This window comes from Tauraco erythrolophus, chromosome 10 (assembly GCF_009769465.1).
Source record: "Tauraco erythrolophus isolate bTauEry1 chromosome 10, bTauEry1.pri, whole genome shotgun sequence".
NCBI classification, from domain to species: Eukaryota; Metazoa; Chordata; class Aves; order Musophagiformes; family Musophagidae; genus Tauraco; species Tauraco erythrolophus.
The window spans coordinates 17,125,859-17,138,493 of NC_141474.1; the positions used below are offsets into that span (position 1 = coordinate 17,125,859).

At 35.0% G+C, this 12,635-nt stretch overlaps 1 protein-coding gene across 1 annotated transcript in view; it reads right to left on the reverse strand.

Annotated features, from left to right (window-relative positions):
• Positions 1-545: 545 nt before the first annotated feature.
• Positions 546-12,635, reverse strand: part of BTBD8 (BTB domain containing 8) — a 38,440-nt gene continuing 26,350 nt past the window's right edge. The window contains exons 12-18 of the mRNA XM_086617255.1: positions 11,498-11,627; positions 8,861-8,922; positions 7,147-7,783; positions 6,717-6,804; positions 6,011-6,150; positions 2,558-4,915; positions 546-1,207 (exon numbers count right to left, since the gene is read on the reverse strand). Of these exons, the coding sequence (XP_086473381.1) occupies positions 738-1,207; positions 2,558-4,915; positions 6,011-6,150; positions 6,717-6,804; positions 7,147-7,783; positions 8,861-8,922; positions 11,498-11,627 (3,885 nt within the window). The 3' untranslated portion in view covers positions 546-737. The remainder of the gene's footprint in view (positions 1,208-2,557; positions 4,916-6,010; positions 6,151-6,716; positions 6,805-7,146; positions 7,784-8,860; positions 8,923-11,497; positions 11,628-12,635) is intronic.

Consider the following 12,635-nt stretch of genomic DNA (forward strand, 5'->3'; position numbering starts at 1 on the left):
CTATGCCATTAAAAATATTTACTTAAATATGTGCATTTCCAAGAAAGAAACTGCTCTTCCTGTAGCACAGATCCTATGAAGTCTTATATTTAAAGGAAAGACAATTTAAAAAATTTATTGGAAACTTCTAAACAAAACAAACCAAAAATACAAAAACCAAATCTGGTAGAAACAGATGAAACAAGCTGCTGATATTAATAAGGCCCAAGGCAGGTTCATATTGAAATGTTTTCTTTGAACATAAGCTTATGTCTCTGTTATTTAAAGCAGCATTGGCACACATGACCTTTTGACACAACCATTCTGAATCTTTATTGTTGTAAAATGAAGTCACCATATAGAGGGGGAAAAAAGGAGGGGAATAGCTCTACTAATTGTGCAGTCATCTTTAAATTCTTGCTCAATGAGAATATTAAATGTCAGAAAGGAAGATAAAAGAGAGGGTGAAAACCAAGATTTTTCTTTCATGTCATCTAATTTTTCTAACAATTCTAGAAAATACATGCTCAAAGTTCATTTTTAGAAAAGACGTACATTAAGTATTGAAAAATTATTGTACTTGTGATTAAGTCTAGATTATAAATTAACATATTTACCTCATTATATCAGAAAGATTGCCTCAGTATCAAGAATTGCTTGTTCTTGACTGATGCAGTATTTCATTATTGTATGGAAACAACTCATCAAAAATAGATTTGGGGAATGGGTTGGAGTTCAGTTGCAAACATTTGATCACCTTAATGATGGGTTTCCAGTTCAAGAATTGTCCATTCCCCTTGAGGGGACGAACAGTCTTCTGATGAAAAGCTTGCCACTGTAATGCTTGCTGAAGAGTCATCAAGTGGAGACATTAGTTCAGTCCACCTACTGAATGTGTCAACTTGTGATGTACCCTGAGGATTCGAACCATCTCGAGCCAGAAACAGTGTCTGATTGATAAGACATTGTGCTAAGTTAAGGTCTTCAGGAACAGAGTTTTTGAAACCTATAGTTGAGTCCTGCTCAGATAACAATTGCCTGAGAAGAGTCCAGTCCTGTTCTGCAAACTGCTGATCTTCAAAATCCACATCTAGAACTGCTGTTTCTGAATCCATCCTCTGCTCAATTGCTTCTCCAACATCCATCTCATATATTGGAGAAAGGGTTTTTGAAGGCCGGTGCTCATATATGCAGGTTTGTGCCATTGTGTCATAATCATCTATGTCTCCTGAAATAATTCACAATACTGTACAATGTAAAAATTGCAGATGATCCTCCCCTCAGGGCTGTGTAGAGCAAAATTTTAACTCATTCAGGAAGGGTAATCCAACCAGGTTAAAAAAGGGGGGATGGAGGGTTATACAAAATTGACAAAATTTGAGGCATTTATTTCCTATATAAAAACCAAAGTATGATTTATAAATTAAGTTAAAGCAGCAATCACCACTGGTAATTAACAATAACCTCCATAATTAAGTTTCTGATACAGAAAATGACAATGTAAATATACACTTAATGCACATGAAATTTCTCATTTACTACATAAATTAAATTTAGACCAGGGGGTGCATGGAGGGAATTAATAGAGAATGATTACTGAATGGTGACTTAAGCTATGTCAGCTTAGAAGAGAATTAAAACCAAAATTGTTTATCCACAGGCTTATTTCTACACTGCACATGCAAGGGCAGCTGCAGGCAAGGGCAAGCAAACTTAAAAAAAATAGTACAACTTTTAATGTCTTCTTGTTCTGTGCTCTGGCTGAACATAGATCATCGTCAGCATTTCATTACTCTTGAATACACAATAGCTGTAATCAGCACTATTGTATATTTTTGATGGGATAAACAGACTGAATTATTGGTATAAAGAAGACAAAACACAAAACTAGACAAGTATTCATCTAGCTACATGAAACAAGTTAGAACTTTTCTGTATATAAGCATTAGTTCTAAGTATAATCTCTCTTTTAGGAAATAAGCTTCTACTGGTAAAATTTAGAATTTTAGACATCTCATAAGCTCTAAATCAGAGTTCAAACCTGCTCCCACTGATGTATATGGCAAATATTCAGTTATATTCAGTGGGAGAAGGATCCAAATTTGTATATAATATATAAATAAATAAATTACAACAATAATGCATATAGCTGTTCAGGTAAACAGTTCAGTGCGCTTTAGTTAAGGTTATTACCATAATTATTGCACATCCCATTCAAACATACTATATGTTGTCAAGCAGACAAAACAAATACTAAGGTTCCATCAAAAGCTGATGCTGTCTATGTTAGATTGGATCAAAAATAACTGAAATACAGACAACTGCATCCAATCTTTCTTTTAGCATTACATAAAATATCTTCTCTTGTAGTCGAGTTTCTCATTGAACAGCAGGGTATTAATGGATATTTCGAACAGACAAGCATTCTCTACCCAAGTGAAATACTTAAAAATAATTAAATTTAATATAATTTCAGCTAAAATTACTTCAGTTCCAGATTCAATCCCAGACAAATTGCCAAAGCTTTCCCTATTAATGTGTTTTTGAATGACTGAATGTTTCTATTTCTGTACATTACCTGGAAGTAAATCAGTATTAGCGCATTCAGTAGTTGCTGGTTGACTGTCTCTCACTTGACTTTCCCGAGTCAGTATCTGATTGTTAATGGCTTCTACAGGTTTTGCAGAGCTGCTCTTTTGCACATCAGAATTAGTTTCTCTCTGATGAAGATCCAAATGACATGGTCTTTCTTGAGATTTTGCATCATTGTCTAAGTATTTATTGCACTGGTGAAATTCACTAGCCACCTCATTCTTCGTATTTACTTTTTGTTTTTCTCCTGGACACGGACTAGCTGCTGAATGCACTTTCTCTGGGCAATTTTGTTCGGTCATTGAAGCACCTTGATTCTCCTTCCCTGGGGTTTCAGTGACATGAAGATGCAGGAGAGAACTTTCACTTTTATCTGATCTGTTGTCTCTATCCTTACGCTGTTTGCAATCCAGGAATCCGTCTTCAATTTCCAGTGAGTATCTTGAATAGAAAGTCTTTCCATGGTGCTCTTGAGAAACACTGTCAAATACTTCTGAAGGAGTAAGAGAATCTATTGAATGCTGACGTGAAGTATGAGTTTCCACTCTATCATCCGATCCCAATTCTTCGCATTCGTCTACTGAAAGTAAAACAGATCGTTTGAAATTCTTAGTTTTAGAAAACTCTTGACTTGCAGTGTCATTTTCTGTTGCATCTTCAAAAGCTAAATTATCAATTCCTTGGAACTGTTGAGTAGGAACATTTGATGGAGGAAAGTTTTCTGCAACATTCTCTGCTTCAGATCTGTCATCTTCTGTTTCATCAGCAGAAGAAGAAACTGGGTCTGCTTCCTGAGTAAATTGCGCATTGCCAAAAGTAGAACTTTTGCTTTCTCTAGTATTGGTCCTTGCACTGCCTTGATGGGACCAAATTTCAGGTCTTTTTCGTGGTATTTCATCATCACTTGTTGAATTAACACGAAAGAGATCAGAACCCTCTTTTTTCATTTTCACTTCTATTCTTAGGCTGCTGTCATACATTTTTAATTCCTCAGGTGTACTTGTGTCACTGCTGCTTCTTCCAAGAAAATCGTGGCATAACATAGTGCTGCATTTAGAAATGCCTCTTTCATTGGATCCTTCATCATCCTGAGAGCCTCCAGCATCATAATCTTCTGATCTTGGTTTTATGTCATCAGAGGATGTGGTTGCACTGCCAGTATCTGATTCAGGACTCTCTTTTGGATCTAATGCACCAGTACTCCAGTGGTCCACAAAGGGAGTATCTGCATTTTCATGGTTTTCTGGCATTTCTGCAGGATCTATTGGCTCTGTGTAACTAAGTGAACATTTTTCTGTTATCTGTTCTGTGGAACATTCTGAAACATCATCTAAATCTGCTGTAACTGATTTGTATTCAGTCAAGGCTGACACATCACACAGCTCATCAGCTGTAAGAAATCCTTCCATATCAATCTGAGGAGATGATGTCTCATGTTCTTTATTGGTTATTGCTCCAGAAAAGCTTGGTAAAGCATTTTCACTGTAGTTAAGACCTGTTTCAGAGTTTAATTTCTCACTTTGTTCAGTACAGGCTTTTGTTGCTTTTGAATGTTTCACCAGTTCTCCTGAAGCAGTAGCTTTTTGATTGGTTTCCTTGGAAAAGTCTGAGTATCCATCACTGGAAGACTGTGTATGACCCTGAAATTCATCTGTATTACCATCTTTCTCTCTGCCTTCAGTCTGTTTAATTCCAGTCTGATCTCCACAGATTTGTCTTGTTTCCATTTCATTTTGCAGTGAAACATGCAGTTTAGAAATAGTTTCTTTTGTAATTAGAGCAGGAGAAGATTCAGATTGTATTTTGTACTCCGTATTTTCAGAAGGATCTGATAATTTTGGTTTATTAGGTTGACAGGACACCAGCGGTTTATCTTCGCTGCTACTTTCCACCACAGATTTTAAAGATTTACTTTGCTTGCTAGAATTGCATTCATTATTGTCACGAAGATGACCTGCCATAGCATCAGCCATGTTTTTTTCAAGTTTCTGTCCTGAGCTTCTGTGCTCAGAGGTGTGCACATTCTTTGGGACAACAGGAGATTCACTCCTTGAATGTTTTTGGGCTGAGGACTGAGATTTCAATACAGATTGTCCAGCTGGTTTTGGTTTTAGGTCTTTATTATTTATAGTCTCAGCATGCTTTGATGGGGACGGAGTTTTAGATGTTGTTTTTGCAGTGGCTTTTGCTACAGGTGTTGGCAGCTGCTTAACACTCTTCTTCTTGGCTGAAGGATGTTTTTCCATGAGTGTTGTCTGAACCAGATGTTGTAACACATTTTTGTCTTCGTTATGTTTTGGAGACATTCCTGATTTCAGTGAATGTGGTGATTCCCCCTGAGGTCCTAACAAACAGTGAAAAAAAGACTATAAAGACTGTATATGCCAAAGTGTATTCACCAATTTATCTTAGTGTTTATGTTGAGAAGCAAGTTACTCAACTTTTTACGTAACTAAAGGATTTAAGGCTTGTTTAATAATTAAGATCTTAAACAAACACTAGACAAAAATACCATCTTGCATTTACATGCCATCTTTAAAGCACTTTGTAGATTATACATAAACGAATTGCTTCAACCTGTAACTGAAGCAGTCATCAGCTAATAGTGCAGAAACACTGCACAGCAGCTTAGCACAGGAAGCCATGAGTACTTTATTCAATTTATATTGTAGAGGAAATGAAAGTAGGCAGAAAATAATCACATTAGTTATAATGTGATTAGAATACCAGAATTAATATCCCTACTCACTCAGAAAATACTACAAGATCTTTAATGACCACAAATTGACAGGACCTGTGTTTTCTATATCATAATGCATTTAAGATAATATATCTTGAATATTCTTTCCCCCCTCAGTAAGTGCCAAGTCCAAATGAGATTAAAAATTGCTCCATCCTTAATGCTTTGTATCTTTATAAAGCAGGGTTTCCTCCCTGTGGTCTACAGTGTCATCTCCCACACTTGATACAAATAGCTGTTGAAGTCGAGTACTCGTTTGTGGCTAGGTCAGTATCAGTAGTGCTGCCCCTAGGGGGGACAACGAAAATAGGGAGGCATAAACTAACAGTTTGTAAAGCAAGTCTGCAGTCCAGATCTTTGATGCATATTATAAATGCTTGACCTACAGAAATTTCTGTTGAACTCATGTCATGGTTCCAAGTGCAGAAGTGCAGGGGGTCAGCAAAAAAAGACTCTGCAAAGCAGATTAAACAATCAGAGAAAACACCAATTGGCAGTGAAGACCATCTTTTAAATATTTTGAAAGTGACACACGTTCATTTGCATTTTACAGTTTATGATTGTCACCAAAAGTGAAATATGGAAAACAAACAGAATTGTTCAGGAGATTTTGCCAAATGCTTGCACACTAAAAAAACCATAAACCACAAAGCTTTTCATAATAATGGTAGACCATTTCATTGCTGTATGAAACTTTACCTTGGTTCTTGGGAGAACAGGTAGGTGTGATTTGAGCCTTTTGCTGTGCTGCAGAATTGCTACTCACATTCCCTTTTTTCTTTAGAACAGCTTGTACATTTTGTTCATTACACCCTTTTCCAGTTGATTTTTTTGTCAGACTGCAAAGAAATTATTACATCCATTATTTCCAAGCTTAAGATCCAGCAATGTTTAATTATATTTAATCAAACAATATGTGTTGTAATATGCACATATATATAAACATTGAAAACGCAACCTAAAAGGTATACTTTTTGAAAAAAACCTTTATATGTGTGTATATATATTTTTTATATATACACATATATATAAATGACCCATTTCACAATTTCACAGTTCCAGCTGTCTTCCTGTCCAGTTTAGTCTAAGCTATCCCAGAAATGATAAGTTCACAACACCTTGTGTAGTCATTAACTGTTCCAGTGTGCAGAATTCTGAATGACCTAAAACAACTTTAAAACGATTAGCATGGAACAATCCAACACAAAAGCCAAACTAATTTTATCTTTACAGCAACATTTTCAATAGCTAACTCAAATTGTTTTGCTAATAACATGCAATAGAGAACCATTCTCAGATTAAAAAGAACATGTTGAATTAACACTAAGTTTAATAGTTCACTTGCAACTTTTTCACAAACATACACACATATATATGTGTGTGTGCATATTGATTTGTAACATACCTGCTTGTTGTGATGTTAGCCTCAAGCTCAGTCTTTTTTTTTTTGTTGGTGACTCCATTTGGTGTCTTCACAGATGATATTGATTTCACTATTGTAAAGTACATTCAAAGTTAATTTTAGAGGGAAATGCATTGCATATAAGTACTGAAAAAAATCTAATATATGAAGATCAGCTATTGAAAACAGCATAGATGCTAAACTTGTAAAACTTTTACTATTTTATATGGCTATTGGTTGATCATGAAGTCAGTTAATAGAGGAGAAATTTAATATTCTTATCTCAAGTTAATAGTAATTTACAGGGGAAAAAGATGACTTTTATCAATCTATAGTAGATTTTTTTAAAGCTTCCCGGGCTGGTTTTCAATTTATGACCAGCCTGGGACAAAACAAAAGATAACTTTAAAAAACTAAAATAAAAAAAAATTACCGGTCTGTTTTTTCCCTTCCTCTACCAATTTATCCTCTTTGGGTTCCTCTGTCTGTTCGCTGGCAGTCTGGATATCTATGCTTGAGTTTGCTGACTTGATGGAAGTTCCTGCGACAATCACTAAGGAGGGAGATTCCTTCCCTGTGGTTTTTTTCAATGGTTTTGTTTTGATCTGCACACTTGAGGTTACTGTCAGCACTTTAGGTCTGGCACCTGCAACTTTTCCTTCATGGTTCTTTAGTCCTTTGCCACTTCCTGAATTTTTTTGTCCACTTGCAGATGATGTCTTTTCTGTGTCTTGCTTGGTAAGCATGCTCTCAGCCTTCACATTTCCATTATTTTCTATTTTTGTCTTTATAACAGCTCTAGCCTTTGGTGAAGCAGCTTTTTCCCCAGGCTTTGAATCTTTAGTAATCTTGGAAACTATTTTTTTGCCATCTTTTCCCTTTACATCCTCATGCTTTGTAGGCTTATTAACAGTGTTTCTATTGGTGCTTGATGTATGTCCAGATGCTCCTAATCCATCAGATTTCATTTTATCCTGATTAGTGGAAGAATCTCCCCAGCAATCTTTCTTGCCGTGTTCTGTCCAGGAAGTATTCCTTATACCAACAGATTCAGTAATAGATTTGTTTAGCTAGAAAAAAAAGCATCAGGGAAAAAAAAAAAAGCCAGAAGACATTTATAACACCAAACTATCCATAATCTTTCATTTCTAGAACACAGCTACTTTTAAAGTAGTACGTGAATCTAAAGCAACAAGATTCAGCATAGGAACAATACAAAAAATATATATTTTAGCTCAGATTTCTGGCTTTCAAAGATATAAAAGAACCAGAAATAACTAGTGCGCCTAGTAAATCTCATGTGAAATACTGCTCTATACAGAGGACAGAAATATCTAAGTAGAGTTTCACTTTTACTTAGGACAAATTACTCTGTAATATTTATTTATATTATTAGTGTCTGCTGATGTAAAAAACTTTTTTTGAGTTACATGTGCATATTTTCCAAAGATGAATAAAGACTATGAATTATTACAAACATAAACACAAAACTTAATTTATAATACATGTGATGTTTTCAACCATTGTCAACAGTGTATCCACCAGATAAGTGACAATATTCATTCTCTCTCTCTTGGGTAAAGATATATACTGAAACATGGAGAATTAAGTGCATGACATTGAATCTTTGTGGTATCAGTGTCATTGCAATGTATCCGAGACTGTCAAATCATGTGAAAACCATACTATTTTTCTACCAAATAGTAATGTAGTTTTGAGTGTGAGTGTCAATAGAAGAGCAGTTGAGGGTACTAAAAAATATTTTTTCAGGGCAGGGAGTGTTAACAGACTGGGTGCTGTGGTGGCTTGTGATAATAGCAGAGATTCATTAGCTCAGTAGCAAACCATTTGCTCTGGGAAACAGATCAGTTTCATTACATAGCAACAGGGGAATGTGAGATTCTGAAAACAAATTCCTGTCTTTTATTTGAGCTTATCTGTTTGAAAATGTAGGACTCGACTTCTGCTCTGCTAAGATGAACATCACTGATTCTGCAGAAATAACAGTTCACCAAAAACCAGAAATTTTTCAGAAGCAAGTTCCATTAAATAATATGGCAAATTGATACTGAATTTAAAACACATGATGAAAATGGTTTTGTTTGCAAGCTTCTGAGTATTTCTAATGTTTGGATATAAATGTTTACCTGAGAACTAGTGAATACAGGTTTTTTGCCAAGTCTTCGGTCATCACCCTTGTCAAATGCAGCTGTAAAAGGAACAGTAGATTTTTACTATTTAGCAGGAAAAAAGAGAGACAGAAAACAATCCAGCCTACTCAATTAACGTTATCTGAAATCTGAAAGCAGTTCTTTGGGTCGAGTAATTATTCCAGGAAGGCTTATTTTGGTGACATGGCAAATGTTAAGTGGAAATACATGGTTTTATGTTCAGAACAAAAAATGTGGTATCTGTATGAGGTCATATGGCCGTAAGCAAGTTGTCTAACTCTTCTGTTTCCCCATTTCTACAGTAAGATACACTTTTGTTTATCCAAGCTTAGCTTGCTCAAAGCTTGCAGTGCACTGAGACCTTTGAAAGTGTACACAATTTACAAAAAAGAGGGACCTTCAAATTTAGAGTACTAATGACTTTTAAGTGATGTACTGTATGTAATTTATAGAATATTTATTTATACTATTTAAAGAAGAGGTTAATTCCATTAAAGTAAATTATATTAGTTTTCAAAAGTGGTAAAGTCAAAATATCTAAATGTACACAGTAAGATCATAGTGCCTCTTTAAATAGCATGCAGCATAATGTCATGAGAGTTATCCCTGTGATTGTCATGTGGAATTTTCAGGCAGTGAATGCCCCCTTTTTTTTTTTTTAAACTGGTCTACTCTGGGAGGGAAGCATTTTTCAATAAAGCCTTTAAATCAATTGTGCTTGTAGAGTACAAAAAGGATATTTATAGACACTGTACAGACCCAGAAACGATAAGGTTTTTTTTTTTTTGTATTAAATGTTTCAGCTGAAAAAGGTTTTGCAAAACCTATTAAAAATATAAGCATTCAGTGCCTCATGTTCTGACATATTATTTATGCATACAAAAAATGTATCCATGTATAATGCAAACAAAAATTCTGCTCAATTCTTCTTAAAGATAGTAAAAATAATTTTTATATAGGTCTGTGAAAATCACACAAAAGGTATGCTGAAAATGGCACCCCAGGGATCTAATCCTTTTTCTAGCAATGACTCTGCACATTCATACATACCAAAATATTAAGAAAAAATCCATATAAACTTATGCCTAAGAAAACACAAGACATGTTGTGAATGAAAAAACCCACAATATTATCTGTCTTCTTTTGGCATTTTTCCTCCTCTATTATAGCCTTGTAATTCTATATGGGTTAAATCTCTAGAAGATAAATGACTACCAGAAATCTTGAAGATTAAAGTTGATTTAAGTTATCCTAGACATATTTCACCTGAAGATTAAAATTTGTCTACTGGTACTGTGTGATCGCTTTGCCTGTCATGAAAAACAGATAATTTATGCAAACATTTCAGCCTGTTTACATATAAAATGTGTGCTAGCTCTGATTATAATTTAATCTAAAAGAAACCAAAACAATTTCTGGCAAGATGGAGTTCGGACAACTAAGGCACACCTCAGACTTAAATATTTTTTTGTACTGAAAGTACTAATGCAAAGCAGCCTAAACGTTATTTACAGTAAGGACATGATCATCCTAAAAAATAAAACACTCCAAAACAAAAAAACCACCCTTGTTTCTGAAGCCAGTTCCTCACCTTCTGAAGGATTTTATAATGCAGAAAGAAATAATAAACCTGTTTATTATTAATACAGTAGCAGTGAGATGTTATTTGACTATATCCCGAAATCGTGCTTAGAAAGACTGTCACTGCATCTATCTCTCAGCATATAATTGTATAGTAAAATTTTTATCTATCTATAGGCATAAACAATTTTATAACTATCATATCCTAGTTACTAATGTCTTTAACAAAAAGGACACTAAAATGTTTATTTCTCCTTTGAATCAAAAGTGATTTGATGTTAGAGAAGTCTTCAACACATTCTTTTCTTTTATAACACTGTACTGTCCAAGCTAATATTCAGCCATAACCTGAACTCCATCATCAGTTCTGCACCCTCGGAATACTTGTGTACTTCAAAACAAAGAACCGTTCAGAACAAAAACTCCTTTTTGTTGGAAGTGCAGCCTGTTAAAATTTTGAGAGAACACTATGCAGCTCCTTAGGGGCTCTCTGCAGTAGCACACACAATATCACAATACCAATCGACTGTGAAGTCAAGCTATCAGCATTTACTCACAGTGCATGAGATAAGCATTATGCAAGAGACAAGCAATATTTATACATTATGTAGAAAACAATAAAGCACAGAATCGAATTCAGAGAACGGATAATCTGCTTTGTGCAAATTTAATTCATCCACAGTGCTTATCTCCTTAAAAATGAGACAGATAATGTTTTTAATCCTACTGCAGTATTTTCAGTAATTTAGAGTAGGTGTAAATAAGAATAGAATCAATCGACATGGTTTTGGTTCCTATTATGTACACTCTTAAAAAGAAAAGCAGGGACTTTTCACAGCAAATGACTTACTGATTTCTGTGTTTGAAACTAGCTAAGCACGCTGTTATGCTTCTATTCTAAAATACCACTTCAGAAACCTAGAGCATCACAATTTAGCTTTAATTTGTATCTCGCTCCACAATACTACCTGTATTTTACCTACTAAACAAACTGCTAAAAAAAAATCTAATGCCATTTGATGTCAGACGTACCTGCTTGTATTTTCTGTTGATGGTCTGGCCTCATCAGCTTCCAGCTTTCTGTGTGACGAACAGCATAAAAAGACTGTACCAGGAAGACCCAGAGCTTATCACGCAGAGCCTGGATCTTGCACGTAAAACCCTGTGTTCAAGTAACAAATCAGCAGCTGGCGAGGGGCATATTGCCATAGCAACCAGTCATTATTCCTTTCAGAATCTACTTACTCCCTAAGCTAGATCAATGATGTCATCACTTATATTTTATAATGGCCTGGTAGATGAAGATGCTGTTTTTGAAGGATTATTGCCCACCACAGTAATTTTTACAATACTTTAAAACCAAGTCACTCCAAGGCATACTACAGCACTAGAAACCACCACATTGCTCTTTTTTTCCCCTGCATTTTCTTTCTTTCTTTTTTTTTTTTTTTAAATGAACCCTTTCACAGCTCTTTACTGTCAGCTGTGTCACAACAAGGTCAAATACTCTAGGGAAAAATAATGTATCTGATTAAATTTTCATTGCTTTTACCAAGGAGATGTACAATAGCACCAGATTGCAGTAATTCATTCTGCATTTATTTTTCATTCTTTGCTTGTAGCATCATTCTGGATTTTAATCAGTGTGTCCTATTATTCATGAACTATTCTCGACACTATAGTCAACCACAGCTAAATATCATTGTTTAGATTGTACGAATATACACAGCGTATTACACACATGGAGACTGACACCTGCACCCAATCCAAAAAACACACACTGGATTAGGAGGCAGTCCTTGCTACAGAGGACAGTCTTAAACAAAAGCAAATGCATCTGTGACTTTTACAAAAAGGGAGGAAAAGATACATAGAGAGAAAAAGAATAAGCTCTCTTCCCCTGTAAGTTTAAGGTAATGCAAGATTTTGATAAGTTTTTTCTCATCATAAATTTAAAGTGATAGTAGAGAACAACAGAGCAGTGGTGCCCATGGGACTTACATTCTCAGTAATACACAATGATTTTTTTTTTAATTATTGTTATAGATAAGGTTTCTCTTTAAAAGAAAAAAGTGTTACTATGCAGTAAACAAATGCTAAAGTTTTCTGCACTTCCAACAGGACCTTGCAGAAGCTTTTCTGTGTAACCCCAGCTGCAGGAGTGAGCCAC